Source organism: Pelodiscus sinensis, chromosome 7 (genome assembly GCF_049634645.1).
Source record: "Pelodiscus sinensis isolate JC-2024 chromosome 7, ASM4963464v1, whole genome shotgun sequence".
NCBI lineage: Eukaryota > Metazoa > Chordata > Testudines > Trionychidae > Pelodiscus > Pelodiscus sinensis.
The window spans coordinates 40,165,517-40,181,472 of record NC_134717.1 but is presented as its reverse complement, the minus strand read 5'-3'; the positions used below and the strand labels follow the sequence as shown (position 1 = coordinate 40,181,472).

The 15,956-nt window shown below is 37.7% G+C and overlaps 1 protein-coding gene across 5 annotated transcripts in view; it reads right to left on the bottom strand.

The window, feature by feature from the left end:
• The window catches only part of UBR3 (ubiquitin protein ligase E3 component n-recognin 3), a 242,138-nt gene that overhangs the window by 56,102 nt on the left and 170,080 nt on the right, over positions 1–15,956 (bottom strand). For all 5 annotated transcript variants that reach the window (XM_075933593.1, XM_075933589.1, XM_075933590.1 and 2 more), the window contains 2 exons: positions 15,315–15,400; positions 1,623–1,728 (listed from right to left, as the gene is read on the bottom strand). In XM_075933593.1, the coding sequence (XP_075789708.1) occupies positions 1,623–1,728; positions 15,315–15,400 (192 nt within the window). The remainder of the gene's footprint in view (positions 1–1,622; positions 1,729–15,314; positions 15,401–15,956) is intronic.

Sequence of the window (15,956 nt, the reverse complement as noted above, 5' to 3'; positions counted from 1 at the left end):
CAATTTTAACCATTAGATTCAGGCACTCTTATGAGGATAACCACAAAACTAATGGAAGGAAGTAAGAGTAAAAGAGAAAATGGGATAAAGTACCTCAAGGAAAAAAGGACCACATTCTATGTCAAAATATGATTTTAAAATAGTTTCAAAAGGGTTAACAAGTGATTTATAGATATCTTAGTACATTATTAATCAATTATCAAGTCCAACAGATCAACAAACTGCTTTTAATAAACTGTGACATATTACAGTGTATAAGTATTATGTGTCAAAAATGGTTATGTCAGAAACATTCTTATAAGATCTATAAATCATTTAATTTTCTATAAACCATTTAGAAATGGAATCTTAACATAATAAAGTGTGTCAAAAAGAGTTTTTCCATTGTCTTATACTGGCTATCCAAATTAAAAGATCAAATTGTACAGAAAATTACAAGCCCAATTTCATACCACTTTGAATGTTGGGCCTACTCTTGCTGGGCTCGTCTACATTGGCCCCTTTTCCGGAAGGGGCATGGTAATTTTTGAAATCGCAATAGGGAAATGCGCGGGGGATTTAAATATCCCCCGCGGCATTTAAATAAAAATGTCCGCCGCTTTTTTCCGGCTTTTAGAAAAGCCGGAAAAGAGCGTCTACACTGGCCCCGATCCTCCGGAAAAAGCGCCCTTTTCCGGAGGATCTTATTCCTACTTCAAAGTAGGAATAAGATCCTCCGGAAAAGGGCTTTTTTCCGGAGGATCGGGGCCAGTGTAGTCGCTCTTTTCCGGCTTTTCGAAAAGTCGGAAAAAAGCGGTGGACATTTTTATTTAAATGCCGCGGGGGATATTTAAATCCCCCGCGCATTTCCCTATTGCGATTTCAAAAATTACCATGCCCCTTCCGGAAAAGGGGCCAATGTAGACATAGCCGCTATGTTTAGACTGCAGGCTTCTTTCAGAAGAAGCTTTTCTGGAAAAATCTTATGGAAAAACTTCTGAAAAAGAGCGTCCACACTGCAAAAAGCGCATCTAAAAAGTGATCTGCTTTTTCAACAGATAGCTTCCATACTGAACAGATGCTATCTCACATTTTAGCTGTGATTACTATGGATGGAGTAGCCACCAGGACACCTGTGCGTTTTCCTCTTTCTTCTTCTTCTTTCAAAAGAACTCCTTCTTTCCCGTCCACACATGCCTTTTTCTGAAAGAGCTCTTTCGGAAAAAGGATTCTTGCTTGTAGAATGAGGATTACCAATGTTGGAAAAACCCCTCTGTTCTTTTGATTTTCTTTCAGACAAATGCGATTGCAGTGTGGACATAACTGAAGTTTTTCCAGAAAAACAGCCAATTTTCTGAAAAAAAAAACCCAAACTCTGTAGTGTAGACATACCCTCAACCTAATTATGTTGTTTTGAAATCATAAATATGAATCTCTAATATTTTGTATAAAACAGATTTGAAAATTCTTGTCTACAAAAAATGTATTATGTATTAGGCATTACATTTTGTATCTTACTTGCTAGGGAATTTAGATCATTGACAAATAAAGATTTTTATCTTCAAAAAGTTGTAATTCATTCTGTGATAAGGGATCATTTTGTCCATAGAATTATATTGACGCTGGATATTTTAAATACTTACTGTGAATTCCTATCCTGTATTAGCTGTGTTAGTTTTCTCCATGGGTTGTACGCAGAGTCAATGCTGTAAAGCCGCATGTGCATGGCCAAAACATGGAACAGCTGATCTGAATTGGTGAGGGGGGAAAAAGATAGCTTTGTTAAATATATCTAAAATATTTTTTATCAGTTTACTATCACTTATTTCCTAAGCCTTCCACAAAATCTGATGTCTTATACAATGTTATAAATGATGCTCTAAGACTGTTCTTCTTCTAGATCCTTTCATATAATCTTCCCCCTTATGCTTAGAAACTCAAGACTTATAACCCATGAATAGTTAGTTCCATTGTGAAAAATAAGTTGAATTTGTAAAAATGACACCTTCAATTCTTTTCAATTTTATAAACCCTTCATCCAATCCACCACCACTGCCACTCCTCAGCTCTTGTATAGCACATTTCATCTCTCAGTCTCAAAGGATTTTACAAAGGGAGGTAAGTGCCATTTGCCCCATTTTACAAATGAGGAAATCAGATCCACTGAGAGCTAATGTGACTTTGAGGCAGTCACACAGCAGGTCAGCAGTGGACTAGGGAATAGGAGACACCTCCCAATCCAAAATCCTATACAACTGGGCAATGCTGCTTTGGTGGGAATGTTATTTAAGCTTCGAAAGTGTCTGCACTTATGTGGGTGAGTGGTGGCAAGGGAATAAAGGAACTCACTGGCAGAACAGTGGCATAGAGAGCCTATTGCTAACTAGAAAAAGAAGTTCTAACACCAGTTCAAATAAGCTGGCACACAGGAACAAGGTGGGCAGGATGGGGAGGCACCCTATTGCCTGGTAAGACTGCAAATACTGTGTGCACAAACTTGTGCATCTCCTTAACAAATCTGAATTTTGGGGAAAAGAGACATTTAGATTCCAGGAGACTCTCAACCAGATTTCAATTTCAATACTGAGTATTTGTGCTTAACTACAAGGTACCCTTAATTAACAGGACTGACTGTATCATATATTTTTCATATACTTGGGGTACAATCCTACCCCACTGGAAGCAGTGAAAAAATACAACAGGAGATAGATTGAACCCTTATTTAGTACAGGGATACCACCAGCTGAATGACATTTCAGGTATCAAAATCAGAATATCAGGAATCTCATACGAGCAACTACATTTTGGGAAGGCTGTTCTATACTTGTATCTGTCCAAAATCTTAGTAAGCATCCTTTCTTGGCCACCTGCTAGGACTGCTGTGAGGAGAATGCAAGCCTCTGTATTCCAGACTCTTTGGAGTGTATTTCAAGCTCCCAGAGCTAGAATGGAGTCCAGCCACTGCTTCATTCTCAAGGAGCCTCAGAATACACTTCACACACACCCTCTTTGAAACTCCCCCTTCACGGCATATGCTCTGTCTGGCACTCCTCTCTGAGGGCAGGTCTAACTACGGCTTCAAGTCGATCTAGGTTACACAATTTGAGTTACGTTAATAGCGTCACTCAAGTCAATGTAGCTTAGATCTTCTTACGCAGTGCCCACAACACACTGGTTCAAATGGGAGAAACCCTCCCGTTGATTACCCTTACTCATCTCATTCCAGAAATGTACCGGAATCAACATTTGAGTGATGTGGTCAATTTCGCACATCTTCACTATACCAGCTAAAGCAACCCCCCAATGGATCGATCACTGCAGTACTGATCCCAGATGTAGTGGAGACAAGCCAGAAGTACCCCCTATCCAGCTATCTAGCAACTTACAGGATAGCAATAATAACCAGCCCCCACCCTCCCACAACCCCCACAAATGGTGTGAAGCCTCTGGTTAGCCTTCAGCTTTCTCCGGGACAAACAATAGTTGTGGAGCAATTATATACAGAGACACTGCACATGGGGTCTCTAATGCATGAATGTTCTTTATATGTAATCATGTAAAACAGAGGAGGGTGCAAATCATGCAATCAAGAAGCATTTGAAATAGAAAATGTCCCTCACCCTTCTTTTCTAAATACTTTGGGAATACGCTGGGTCCAGGAAGCCTGGTACGCTGTCCCTTCCCTCCTGCCTCTATGACCTTGCTCTCGCCTGCCCCATATTACTCACGACACAGTGGATTTTCATAATACAAGTTCACAATATCAATGAGAATTCATTAATTGTACAGCTATAGTCCCAATTCAGAACAGCGACACAAAACTTGTATCTGAACTACTCTTCTGGTGTTCCTAAAGTTAGTGGGGTCAAGGGTTCAGATCCTAGCTGAGTCAATTCAGCCATTCATCTTTTGGGGGTATATACTTCTAGTGCTACAAGTTTATCATGTAGTCATCTTTTGGATAGGACTTGAAAAACTTAGTTTCTGCCTGCTTTCCTTGGTATCACAGATAGCATGGTATTTCTCTTAAGAGTACTATTTCACCCACATGCCTTTTCTGCAATGTGTTGTGCAGTTTATCGTCATCCTTCAACCTATATGTGGTTGTATTTCAAGGGCCCTGAAATATTGGATTATTTTTTAATATATGTTTTGGATAATTTTGAACAAAAGTCACTATTGCACTATTAATGTAAGTTATTACAGAATCATATTAAATGTGACATATAGATGTGACTTGTTCATAGAAGCAAATTAAGTTATCTGAAATTAACGCGTATATATTTCAACTTGGACTACATACATCTGCTCTTTTTTCAGATTTCCTGTTTGTTATGTAACTAAGGCTGGCAGCATCTTCAGAGTGGTCCAAATTGTTACATTTTGCAAGTTTTGAGACTCCTGTGAAGCCCTTTTAACTACTTCGTGTATGATTATTGTACAGTTACATCCCAAGTAAAAAGGAAATACTATTCTCCTATATTGTTTTGATATGAAAATCCTATATTTTAAAATGAATTTTCTAGGTTTCCCATAATTTGGCTCAGTTTTTCTTTTTTCCCCTTCCTTCACTACATGTTCTCTTTCATTCTGCACTATAGATTGATGTCTGTTTCAATAGCTGACACACACTACCTTTTCTGTAAAGTGAAATAATTGTTCCTGCTTATTTTTCTTATTTTCACTCTGTCTTCCTCTATTTCCCTTTCATTTTTCCTTTTTTGCTTAATCCTCTTTCCCATTTTCTGCTTGATTCTTTTATTTCTTCCTTTTGCTTCATGTTTAATCTCTCTCTTCTCTCTCTGCAACCCCCATCACATACTCATTCCACCTGCACACACATCTACAGGTCTCCATATTTAAATTAAAATAGTAGCTATTAATTTATTTTCCACCAATAGACAATTACTCAGAGGTATTTGGTGGCCAAAAAAGTCTTATGCTGAAGTCAGCTGACTCTGCCGAAGCCTGAGGGCTATAATTAGTTCCTGGGGTTTGCAAAATAATTGAAGATGTAGATGACACTGGAACTGATTGCTGTCACCTGCTTTCTGAATAAAATCAGTTAAAGAGGACAAAATAAATCTGCATTTCTCCTAGCAAGAAATTATAATAAAATGTTATTTTGCTGACAGATTTCTTAAAGTCCTGAGAATATACTGAGCTTTCAAAAAATTATCCTTTTTTTTATTAAAATGAATACCACAAAACTATCCTATGAAAAAAAATAGATGCCATGATAATTTATACTAAACTGCTCCTCGCTTCTAACAGAAAGGAGCAATGAGGCAGAAATGTACTCAGAATAATTAACTCTTTGTTTCCATAGTGACTATTTTCCAAGCTATATTTAATATAAAATGAATTGGTTAAGCATCAAATTCTAGAACTACAGGGTTTATTATTTGTATGTTTGGGCTATATATTTGTGAAATTAGGATGTATTGTATTATAATATTAATTGAACAGAAATATTTTTGTTACCAAAAGCTTTATGAAACACAAAATCTTGGGTTTTGTTTGTGATGGATCCAGAAGTAAGCAATCCTACTACCTATTTCAGTTCTATATAAATATGATGTGGGACATTCAGTGTAACAGTCAAAAATTAGCAATGTTTATGCTAGATTTTTTCAATGAAAAATTTTCTAAGATGCTGTTTTAAAATATAAGAACAATTCTTCCATGTCAATGAAGCATAAGCATAACGTTTTTTCCCTAGATTAGAGTAATGAAAGAATACATTGCCCCCTAATGGGAACACAGTAGCAAAAAGACATGGGGTTTTTTGAGTTCCATTTTTAACATCTGAATATTCTTCAGTGTTATCAAAATGAAGTCCTGAAGTGGCTACTTTTTTATGACTGCTTTTGAGGTGACTAATGTGACTACGAAAAGCAAGAGAATAAGAACTAAAGAGAGATACAGAAACGTGCAATATGCTGTTTCTTCACAAAAATTAACTTGTATGGTATACCTCAATGTTCGAACCATAGAATCCCTGCTAGTCTACTCCCCAGGTTTTCCCACTTACGCTTTTGTGAGATGGGATGGAAGTCCATTGGGGGCTACACAAAGGTAAAATTTGTCTGCCTTTATATGCTATGTTCTGTCATGATTGCACCTCATCAAAGTGTGGATAAAGGCCTATAAAAACCATTAGCTCATTTTCCATAGACTTTGTTTTAAAGATTTAAAGTACAGCTTCTTCTGTTAACAAGTGAAAGCAATATAAAAAATGACAATGAATTATTAAAGAGCTACCCAAACTGCTCTCCTGCAGTAAGTAGATATCAGCCATAACCCAACAGGCATCCCAGACACCTGCACAGACACCAGTGTTTCTCATGGGTCCCTCTCCCAGGGATAATACACTGTCCTCCAAGAGTGGTGATGGTCTACAGAGGCAAGTGAAGGGTCTTACCCAAAATCTCCAAACAAACTAATATTCTTTAAGCTATTTGTCTGTTCATTTTTTGAATCATAGAAGCACAAAAATGCAGGTTTACAATGTAATGAATGGTACAGACAATGTAATCTGGACTCTCCAATTGTTCCTCTTATAATATGTGAGTGAAATGACATCCAATTAAGTTGACCAAAGGTAAATAAATGTTTCTATTTTAAAAAAGCCACCGATACAATTAAGTTGTGGTTCTCACTGCCAGAAACTAGCATTGGGCCCAAGAACTTACAAGTACTCAAAGCACACCCGCAATTAGATTGCATAGACATGTGACTTCAGTGGGCTCTCTCACATGAATAAAGTTAAGCACCTGCCCTCAGATATGCAGGATCAGGGCCTTAGAACTATTTAAACAGCTGCTAGACTGTTTTTGTTTTCAAAGAAAACCTGTTAATGAGCAAAAACTATGTAACATACTTAACAAAGCATCATCGACATCCGTAGTCCAAAAGTTAGTTTTCACTTTGATTCATGGTAATTTATTATCAAACGCTCCCCTCAAAAATTATCTTGCTCAAAAAGTACTTTACTGGCTACTGGTCTGTACTTTTCCACTACCCCGTGCCAGCTCTGCTTTCAGCCTTATCTATTGTCAAATAAAAGAGATTAATTAAATCAAAGTCAGCACTTGAAAAGAGCAGCTGGAGAGAAAATACACTAGCACTTCTTTGGGACTGAAGCTGCTGGAGAAGACTCTTCTGAACTTCCCTCTCTCAAAAATCAAGGATATCAGACATTATATGTGTATCTACATCACCAACATTTGCAGTTGTAATCACATCCTTTATTATTTTCAATATTAAGGAATATTTTTGATTCCACAGGAAGACAGAAAAAGATGGCCCCACAGATCTTATCTTTCATTTCTATCTATGCAGAGGACAAACTAAACCAATTTGGACAGATGATTATATATGTTTTGATAGACGAATGGCAAGATGTGTCCACTGTCTGTCAAATTAATAACTTCAACATGAAACGTACTGAAGCTACAGGCTTTCTTACTGTTCAGTTTGAAACTCCTCCTTTTCCCCAACAAAAATACTTTGCACATTGATTTATGCTAATGCATCGTCTTTTGACAAAGAGAAAGTTTAATATCTTGACTCACATGAAGCATCACATCCAATGTATGGAATGGAGGAGGTACTGTAGGAGTCATGATAAATTGCATATTTGGCTCACATATTTATTTTATCCTTCAAAAGTCAGAGGCACATTTTTATCTTCAATTCTTCTCACATTTGTATTTTAAAATACAGACAGCTATTACCTGTTTTGCTATAATACACATAAGTCTCTGTTTTGATTTTACTCTTCTCGATCTACACCTTTTCTTCTCCCCATTCCAGGGACCTATTCATATTTCCATTGTTAACGGGGACAACAAGCAGTCTTCTGTATATGAAGCATAGTAGATGCTTCTTGTTTTAGGTGCCATAGGAAACCAGTATTCCTATTGCACTCTTGGTCAGGATGCTATGTAGATCATTACTAGACACACTGACTGGAGTATTGATTTTTAACAAGGGGTCCCAGATTTCTTTTTCCCTTTATAGAGCTTAGTTAGCCTATTTAATATCTTTGTAGGAAAGATTTGCGGTCTATTGTCCATTCATCACTGATCCTGTAGACTGGGGATAGAAAAATTTTCCTTCTTGTGAAGGTCAGAAAAATCCTTTTGATTTTAGGCAGGACATGGGGCAGCACTGTCAGACAAATATAGGGCCTTGAGCCTTGCACTGATTAAATAGCTAATATCCTCTGGAACAAAACTCTTCAGAGTGGTGTCCTTATAGTAAGAGATCAATTTTAGACAGGCTGTTGGAGAAACTTGCCCTTTTTCTCTGAAAAATACGATTGGCTTTCTTTTTAGATTCCTTGCTCAGGTACTGAAAATATGTCAGGCTTCTTAGCAACAAGCAAGTGGGACTACGTGATAAAGAATGCTTTCCTAGGTCCTGCATTTTATTCCATGCTTTTAAAAAAATTATATGTACAACATACTGCCGTTTCTTCATTATCTTTTATGTATAGAGAACAGAATCACTTTTTTTTCTTATTTAAAGATGAAATGATTGCAGGGAAGTAATTTGTTTCCCTAGGTAGTAATTTAATATTGAGTTGAATCTTGGGCCTAGGAAATGTAGGATTTATTTTTGCAGTACTATACTATCTTAATGATCTTCTTACATTTGCTTCTGTTTAGTACAGAACAATTAAAGCCCATGAAAATGTAAGCCCCCAACGATCTTTCATTGATTCTCTAATACCTGTGGTACTGAGGTATCTCTCTTGTGATTAAGCACACTACTCTATATTAGTCTTGTAACAACAGTAAAGTTGCTCGATAAGATATTGCCGAAAATGGAATATTGTGTCCCAGGTGAGCTGTTACAACAGTAAGAGTCAGTGAAGATGGTGGGAACAAATAGGTCAAGTGCTGTTTTAGTAGATTGCACCATGAGGGCAGCTGCACTTGGGAAGCAAAATTAAGAATGATTAATGTGGCTGCTAGAGTCAGCGACTGAGGCAGTGTGACAAGAATGATAAAGTGACAATTACAAAGCCAGATTTCCTTTCAGGTTTAAAAATTATATGCATTTGTGAAAATATGTGCTTATGTACAGTGTACAACAGATATGTAGGTCAAGTTGTCTATCTCACATGTAGTTCTTTAGAAGTGGTGTGACATTAGGCATAGCTAACAACATGAGGTCAGAGTCTTGAAATGTTATGAAGGAGAAATAATTATATCCTCCAACATTTGTACATAGTTAATTTTTTTCTTTTGGAATGTTAAAGGTTTATAAAAAGCTCAGATATCTCAAGTTGCTCTTTTTGCTAAGATCTGGTCAGAAGAATGCATACTCCTGCCCTAATGTAGCATATTTTGCAATATGGTAAAAAATATCTTCTTTCTTCTTATAGAAACAATATATGCCAAAGAGAAAGGTATATGAATACAAATGTAATTTCCTTGAGAATTTTTTTAAATACTATCAACTCCTTCAATGTCTAAGTAGCAGTGTTCATCTTCTAATGTAGTATAGATTTTTATGATCCTGATTCTTTCTTCCGCCTGTCTTCTCTACTATATTCTGATGTTCCTTTAATGTGTTTCATTAAAATTTTTATCTCTCTAATGTCTCAAACATCACAAAAGCCTATTTTTCCATATTTCTCACTTTTCTTAAGCTGCTGTAGTTGCTTATCTTTTCCAAGTAACTATTAATTCAAAGTGCCCTGACAACAGCAGATGGAGATAGAAAAATTCAACAATATTTCTGATAACCTGGGAGGAAAGATCATTTCTGGTATAGTCTTCCTGACAGGGCTAACTGTAAGAAAGCAAAAGGAAACAGTACTCTCCCTATGAGCTCACAGCGTCAGCTTCTAAGTTGGAAGAAAATTCACATATATATGAATAATGGAAGAGTATTTGGGACTCTTGTGAGCTGTTCTTAAAATGAAGTGCTTGCCACCTTCTTCTCCTTGTATAGTGGTGCTAAACAATGAAAAACCATCTCAATGGGTTGTTTCTCCTTCCTCTGATGGTTCTTGTTCAGTTTAGAGCTCAGCATTTCATTTTATAAGGTGACTTGTCAGTTGCGATGGATGTGATGCCAGGGTCTGTTTTAATCAGTTCCTTTAGTGTTTGTCATCAACCTACCTACGCTTCTTACATAGAATATCTTAAGCACTTGAAACGAAAGGTATTACACAGAATAAGTATGCTCTCTCCTGAACTCTGTACCAAGTTCCTAAGCCAATTCAAATGGTAGCTCATGGCACCACTCTTTGAATCTGACCATACATGCCACACTGCTATTCAGACAACCATCCAGATATGGTGTATGTGGTTTCTCCAGGAAAGCCATTTGGTTCTTGTGTCATTTCTATCTTGCAGAGTCTAGTAATGAGAGCTAAACTGAGCAGACACCAACGAACTTCTTACAGGAGTCAAGGAAAAAAGTAAAACTCTCTTTCAACCACTTCCTGATCTTTGCTATAATGAGCATTTCCCAGATGTATGCAAGCATTCCTGTTGCTGGCTGACTCCTCATCTATCTGTTTCTGCCCATCTCCCCTTCTGCCTTCCTCAGTCACAACTGGTAGTCCATCATAGCACTGATTTGAAGAAAGCCAAAACCTCTGCTGAACATAGATAGCTCCCATTTGGCTTAAGCACAGAGGTCAGTTCCCCCTCTAAAAATAATAGTAGCAAAAAGGATAACAACACATAGCAAACAAGAAGAATTTTGTCAGGCTTATATCGCTAAGTGATATTTTATAAAGTGACTATAAAGAGAGAAAAGCAAGAATTCCCCTTTTTAAAAAGTGCAGCATCTGTTTTATAAATACAACTAACTTGTACTCTTGAGGGGCATAATGGCATGAATGGACTCTTTGTATTGGGAGATTGTGGACAAAATAGTCTCATTAAGTTCTATACCATTTCATAAAACCTATCTATGGAAAAACAATTCTCTTGTCATATGTCAAAATCTTACTGTTCAAAGCTACACATATTAACGCTGAAAGCAAGTACAGTATAATTCGGTTCTAGAAGGACCTACATTTAAACAGGAGTCTATATTATTGCATGATTTAATGTGACTGAATAGTATTCCAGTCTGCTGACTATCCAGGCTTTTTTGCCGATTTACTTTATGCAATATAAATAGAATGGGAATGATTTAACAATAATTAGATGGCACCTAAGGTTTATTAGTTTATTTAAAAACATGATTTTAGTTTAAATAGTTCATTTCAATTGAAGCATGCAAAACTTTCAAATGTTCTGAACTATGGGGAGATATTCAAAACTACTCAGACACCTGAATTAACCATGTAAAAGACATGTTTTGATACAATTCAGAGATTTACAGTCAGGTGTGTGAACGTTTGTTCCAAATATTATTTTGGGCATTTTCTAATACAGGTTGGACCTCCCTGGTCCTGCACCCTCTGGACCTGACCAGCCCCGGAGGAGGGGCTTTGCCAGACCAGGGGAGGTCTCTCCCCTCCTGACCCATGCTAAACAGCTGCCTGCATTCCCTCTCCCCCTGACCCAACCTGGGCTATAGCCCGCCCTGCTGCTGCCTGGTTGCTCCTTGGGCTGGAGCTCTCTAGCTGCCACTGGCCTCACTACTGCCAGCTGCCAGGGCCAGAGCTGTGCACCCAGAGCCAGAGCTCCCTAGCTGGTGCAGGAGCCAGAGCTGTACAGCTGGGGCCAGAGTTTCCTAGCTGTTTCCAGGGCCAGAGCTGTGAAGCCACTACTGGCCCCCTGCTACTTTCTACCTGGCTGCCACCAGGGACAGATTTCCCTGCTGTCCAACCTGTCCCCCTCCCTCCCACACGGGTCTCCCGGCTGAGTTGCCAGTCACCTCTGCTGCACTACTGCCCCACGGCCAGGCCTCCCTATACTTGGACTATGTGGTCCAGGAACATCTGTGGTATTTCTGGACCATGGACGCTGCCAGACCAGAGAGTCCTGGTTGAGGGAGGTACAACCTGTACATAAATTATGAATATGCAAGGATTATGCAACTCAGATTTCAAGTGCAGCCACTACAGCAACGGCTAACAGCACATATCGTCATATAATGTGACAACATTTTAGGACTGTTCTGAAGAAACTGAAGAAGCTCCACTGAAATTTCAACACACACTATTAATAAAAATAGCAATGCAATCTTAGGAAATATGCAATTATATTTATAAAAAAGGTAGAAAAACAATCACTTTAAAAAAAAAAAGTTAACAGAACTTCATTTCAAAATCTTTTCTTTTCCCTTGTGTGTAACATGGCCCAAACTCTCATAACTTCACATTAAAATGTTGCATTTGTCCAGAGATCCTATACTGATATGACTGAAAATGAATAACTATTTTTGATTAAATGTGTATTATGTGGATCATCTGTGTTGAACCTTGGGTATAAGCAAAACAGAGAACTTACATTAAAATTACATACAGAATCCTTGGAGGATGTCTTTCTTATATATTTTTATTTTAAAAATTTCTCCTTTGTTTTAAATAAAAGCTACAATCAGAATGTTGTTTTGAAAAGCACATTACAAAACACACACTGGAAACTTTTTGTTTAAATCATAAAATAAGTAGTCTCAAGGTTGTTTGGATTTTAGTTTTACTTTAGTAAGGCATATTTCTGAGGCATAAACTGCTTTACCTTTCTTTTCAAATAGATCAAACTTATTGATTTATTTTTCAATTTTTTCCCCATTAATTTCCCCAAAATCCATTAATTTCAAAGTTACATGCTGCCCTAAGAGACTAACAGTATATCCACAGGCGATTTTGCATTTCATCAGGGTGTTTTTCAATACTAGCTGATATTTAGGTGCTGGTGATAAAACACTGATATAAGGAAAGTGATACAATATACTATTTAAATAGGCAAAAGCAATATGTTCCTTTGATAATACTACAACATGTCAAATATTTTTACTGTGCTTTAAGGTCTGGTGAATTTACTTCATTTTTCTTTTATCAGACACCAAAAAAATCACAAACTAACGAGCTGATAAATCTCAATTACTAAAGACTCAAGGCTCAAGATAAAAATATTCCTTAATGACAACAGGCCACTTTCTCCAACTTTAAAAATAATATCCTAATTCAGAACCATTAAAATTGCAGAGCATGAACAGACACTGATAGCCATGTGGGCCAAAAGGGCAGATTGCTACTATCAAAGACCTGTCATCATTTATTAATGGATTACACTCAACTCATGTCCTGTGTCTTCTATACATAGCAAGACGCAATCCTTGTCCCTCAACTCATGTCCTGTGTCTTCTATACATAGCAAGACGCAATCCTTGTCCCAGGGAGTCCATAAATAGTTTTCACTTAGAGACTTTCATTGAAGGTTTCCATAGCACTTTACAAATGTTACACATCATGACAACCCTGTCAGAGAGGCAATATATCCATTGCACTGGTGGGTAAAAGACAGAGAGAAAATCCCCACTATACCAGTTTTAAATTTGGATAATGACTCGCTAGGGCATAATGACTCACTCAAGACATTCAGATGCGGTCAGAAACAAAGCTAGGAATTAAGGATGTAAATATGCAGTTACTTTCCTAATCGAGTAGTCGATAATTTATTGTCAACTACTTGATTTGTCGATAAGGATAGGAAGTTGAAGTACTCAGTCTGGCTCGCGCCGGGTCGCAGCATAATCTTCCCCGCTGCCACTCATCATTGTAAGGAACAAGGGAGCTGGTGCACAAAGGCACTGGCTCAGACCCTGGTCTCAAGCAAATTTAATTCTGCCTTTTTGTGCACCCAAACATTAGGGCTGAACGAGGCATTGGTTTTATGTACAAAATAGTATGTGATTATGTTACTAAAGATAACATAATGCAAATACACAATTGGCCAGAATTAAGGTTGCATGGGTAACTGTAAATCTGGTATTTCCTCCCTATCTTTAAAATGCTAGGATGTGTTTTAAAAAGAGAAAGGTTATGTACAACTGTACCCTCTCATCATTCATCATCAGCAGAACGTGAACCTAAATCTTCAACAATGCAGCAGAGATTTGAAACCGCTTAAACTATAGAACTAGCTACCTTGGCTGGTGAAAGCAAAAGGCACCACCTTCTCCACTTAAAGAAGGGGAATGAAACACGGGGTCCTGGATCTTTGCCAGGCCACTGACAGGGAAGGGGGTGGGGCGGCAAAGGGGGCAATTGTTCCAGGGCCTGGAGCTCCTGGACAGCACTGCTGCTACTGTGGCAGTAAAGGGAGCCTCAGACTACTCCAAACAGCTCTGAGGGTTGGGGGGATGTTGCGGTCTGTGCGGCACTAAAGACTAATTGCACTCAGCCCTGCCCCTTCCACCAGAGGTCCCACCCCTTCTGGGGGCATGGAACCAGCTCTTCCCACCTTTATCTGAGGTCCGGGGTGGCTATTGGCCCCCCTGGTCTTAGTGATCAGTGAGTGACAGAGTCCAGCCCTTCCACCACACACATATACTGCACCTCAATGGTTGGCATAAATGCCTGATCCACGCGGTGCTCAAGAGGTGGGCATAGACCTCTAGGATGATGGGCTCGTCTGGATAGAAAGCGTCACCCAGTGCTGCTCTGATAGTTCCCTAGCCTTCCCAATATAGTATCTGCTTCAGCATGAGTTCGGCCTCACAATGTGCTGTTATTATTTTGGCAAACCTTCCTAAGAAAGGTAAACCACAGAAAGGAAATGATAATGAACATTTTGTATCTCAGCAAATTCATAGGAGAAAGAAAAAGCGCTTCTTAGGTCTCCTTGCCAAAAAGCAAGGACTTTCTGAAAATAATGGAACTCTAAAGGCTTCTCAAAGTAAAGGTCACAAGAATTTCTATAATGACAAGAGTTAGGAAAACTAAATATAGGTGTCACTACCAGCTCTTCCATTAAAGAGGCAATGTGTGCCTCTAGTGTGAGTTACAAAAGCACATGAAGCTGTGGATATCTTTACTTACTAGCAATAGCAGCCAGGACTTATGCTTTAAAAATGCTTATAGCTGCTTTGTTTACACAATTTTATGTCATTTAAATGATATTATATGCTTATAATGATACTTGCTTTTCAAATGGATTATCTATACGATTCACTAATATTCTTTGTGGGTAGTCTTGGTAAGTTATATCTCTGTTTTTTCTTAACCAAAATTACAGTAAACAAAACCAGAAATTATCTGAAAAAGCTCTAGCATAAAAAGTTGACAATAGTGGATCCAGAAAATATGCTAAACTGTAAGAACAGGCAGCATCTTTATTTTAAACTAAATTTCACAAATCTTGTTTAATTTTAATATAATTTTATACCGCACAATAAACTAAACTTACTTAAACAAGATCTTTTTCCAGCTGTGCTTGCTCCACCTAAGCATAAATTGCCTCCTCGATGAACCAGTTCAAGTTCCAAGTTCGTTCTGCATGAAAAATAGAAAGGTATTAGGATGGAACGCCAGCATTCAAGCTTCTATACACAAAAGGAGGTTCCATAAATTTGCATTGTACACCATTGGGAAGAATGCTGTGCATTACCTAGATGGCTACATAAAAACAACATCTGATAGTTAAAAATTGCAAAATGTAATACTTTTGTGATTTAAACAGGTTGGTCTTAGGAGATAAAACTATAGTGTTTAGTGTATTACAGATAACAAAATATATTTTTTTGCTGCATGTATCTTTTTCATACACTTTCACAATGAAATGCTACTGGTGGAATATTTGTACAAATCTGGAAAGACAACTTATAACCCAAGAAACAACAACATTTAAGAAATAAGATATATTGAGGCATATGGCTTCCTTTGTGAGGCACAGAATTTACAAACAAACAACATAAATTAAATACTTCATCTTCAGAATATTTTAATTCCATTACAATAGAAGCCCTGTCCTTTATTTAGTAGCAATATTATTGGAAGCTGTTGAGGTAAATTTTCAGTGAAAGGCACTGAGATTTAGCTGTGTAACTCA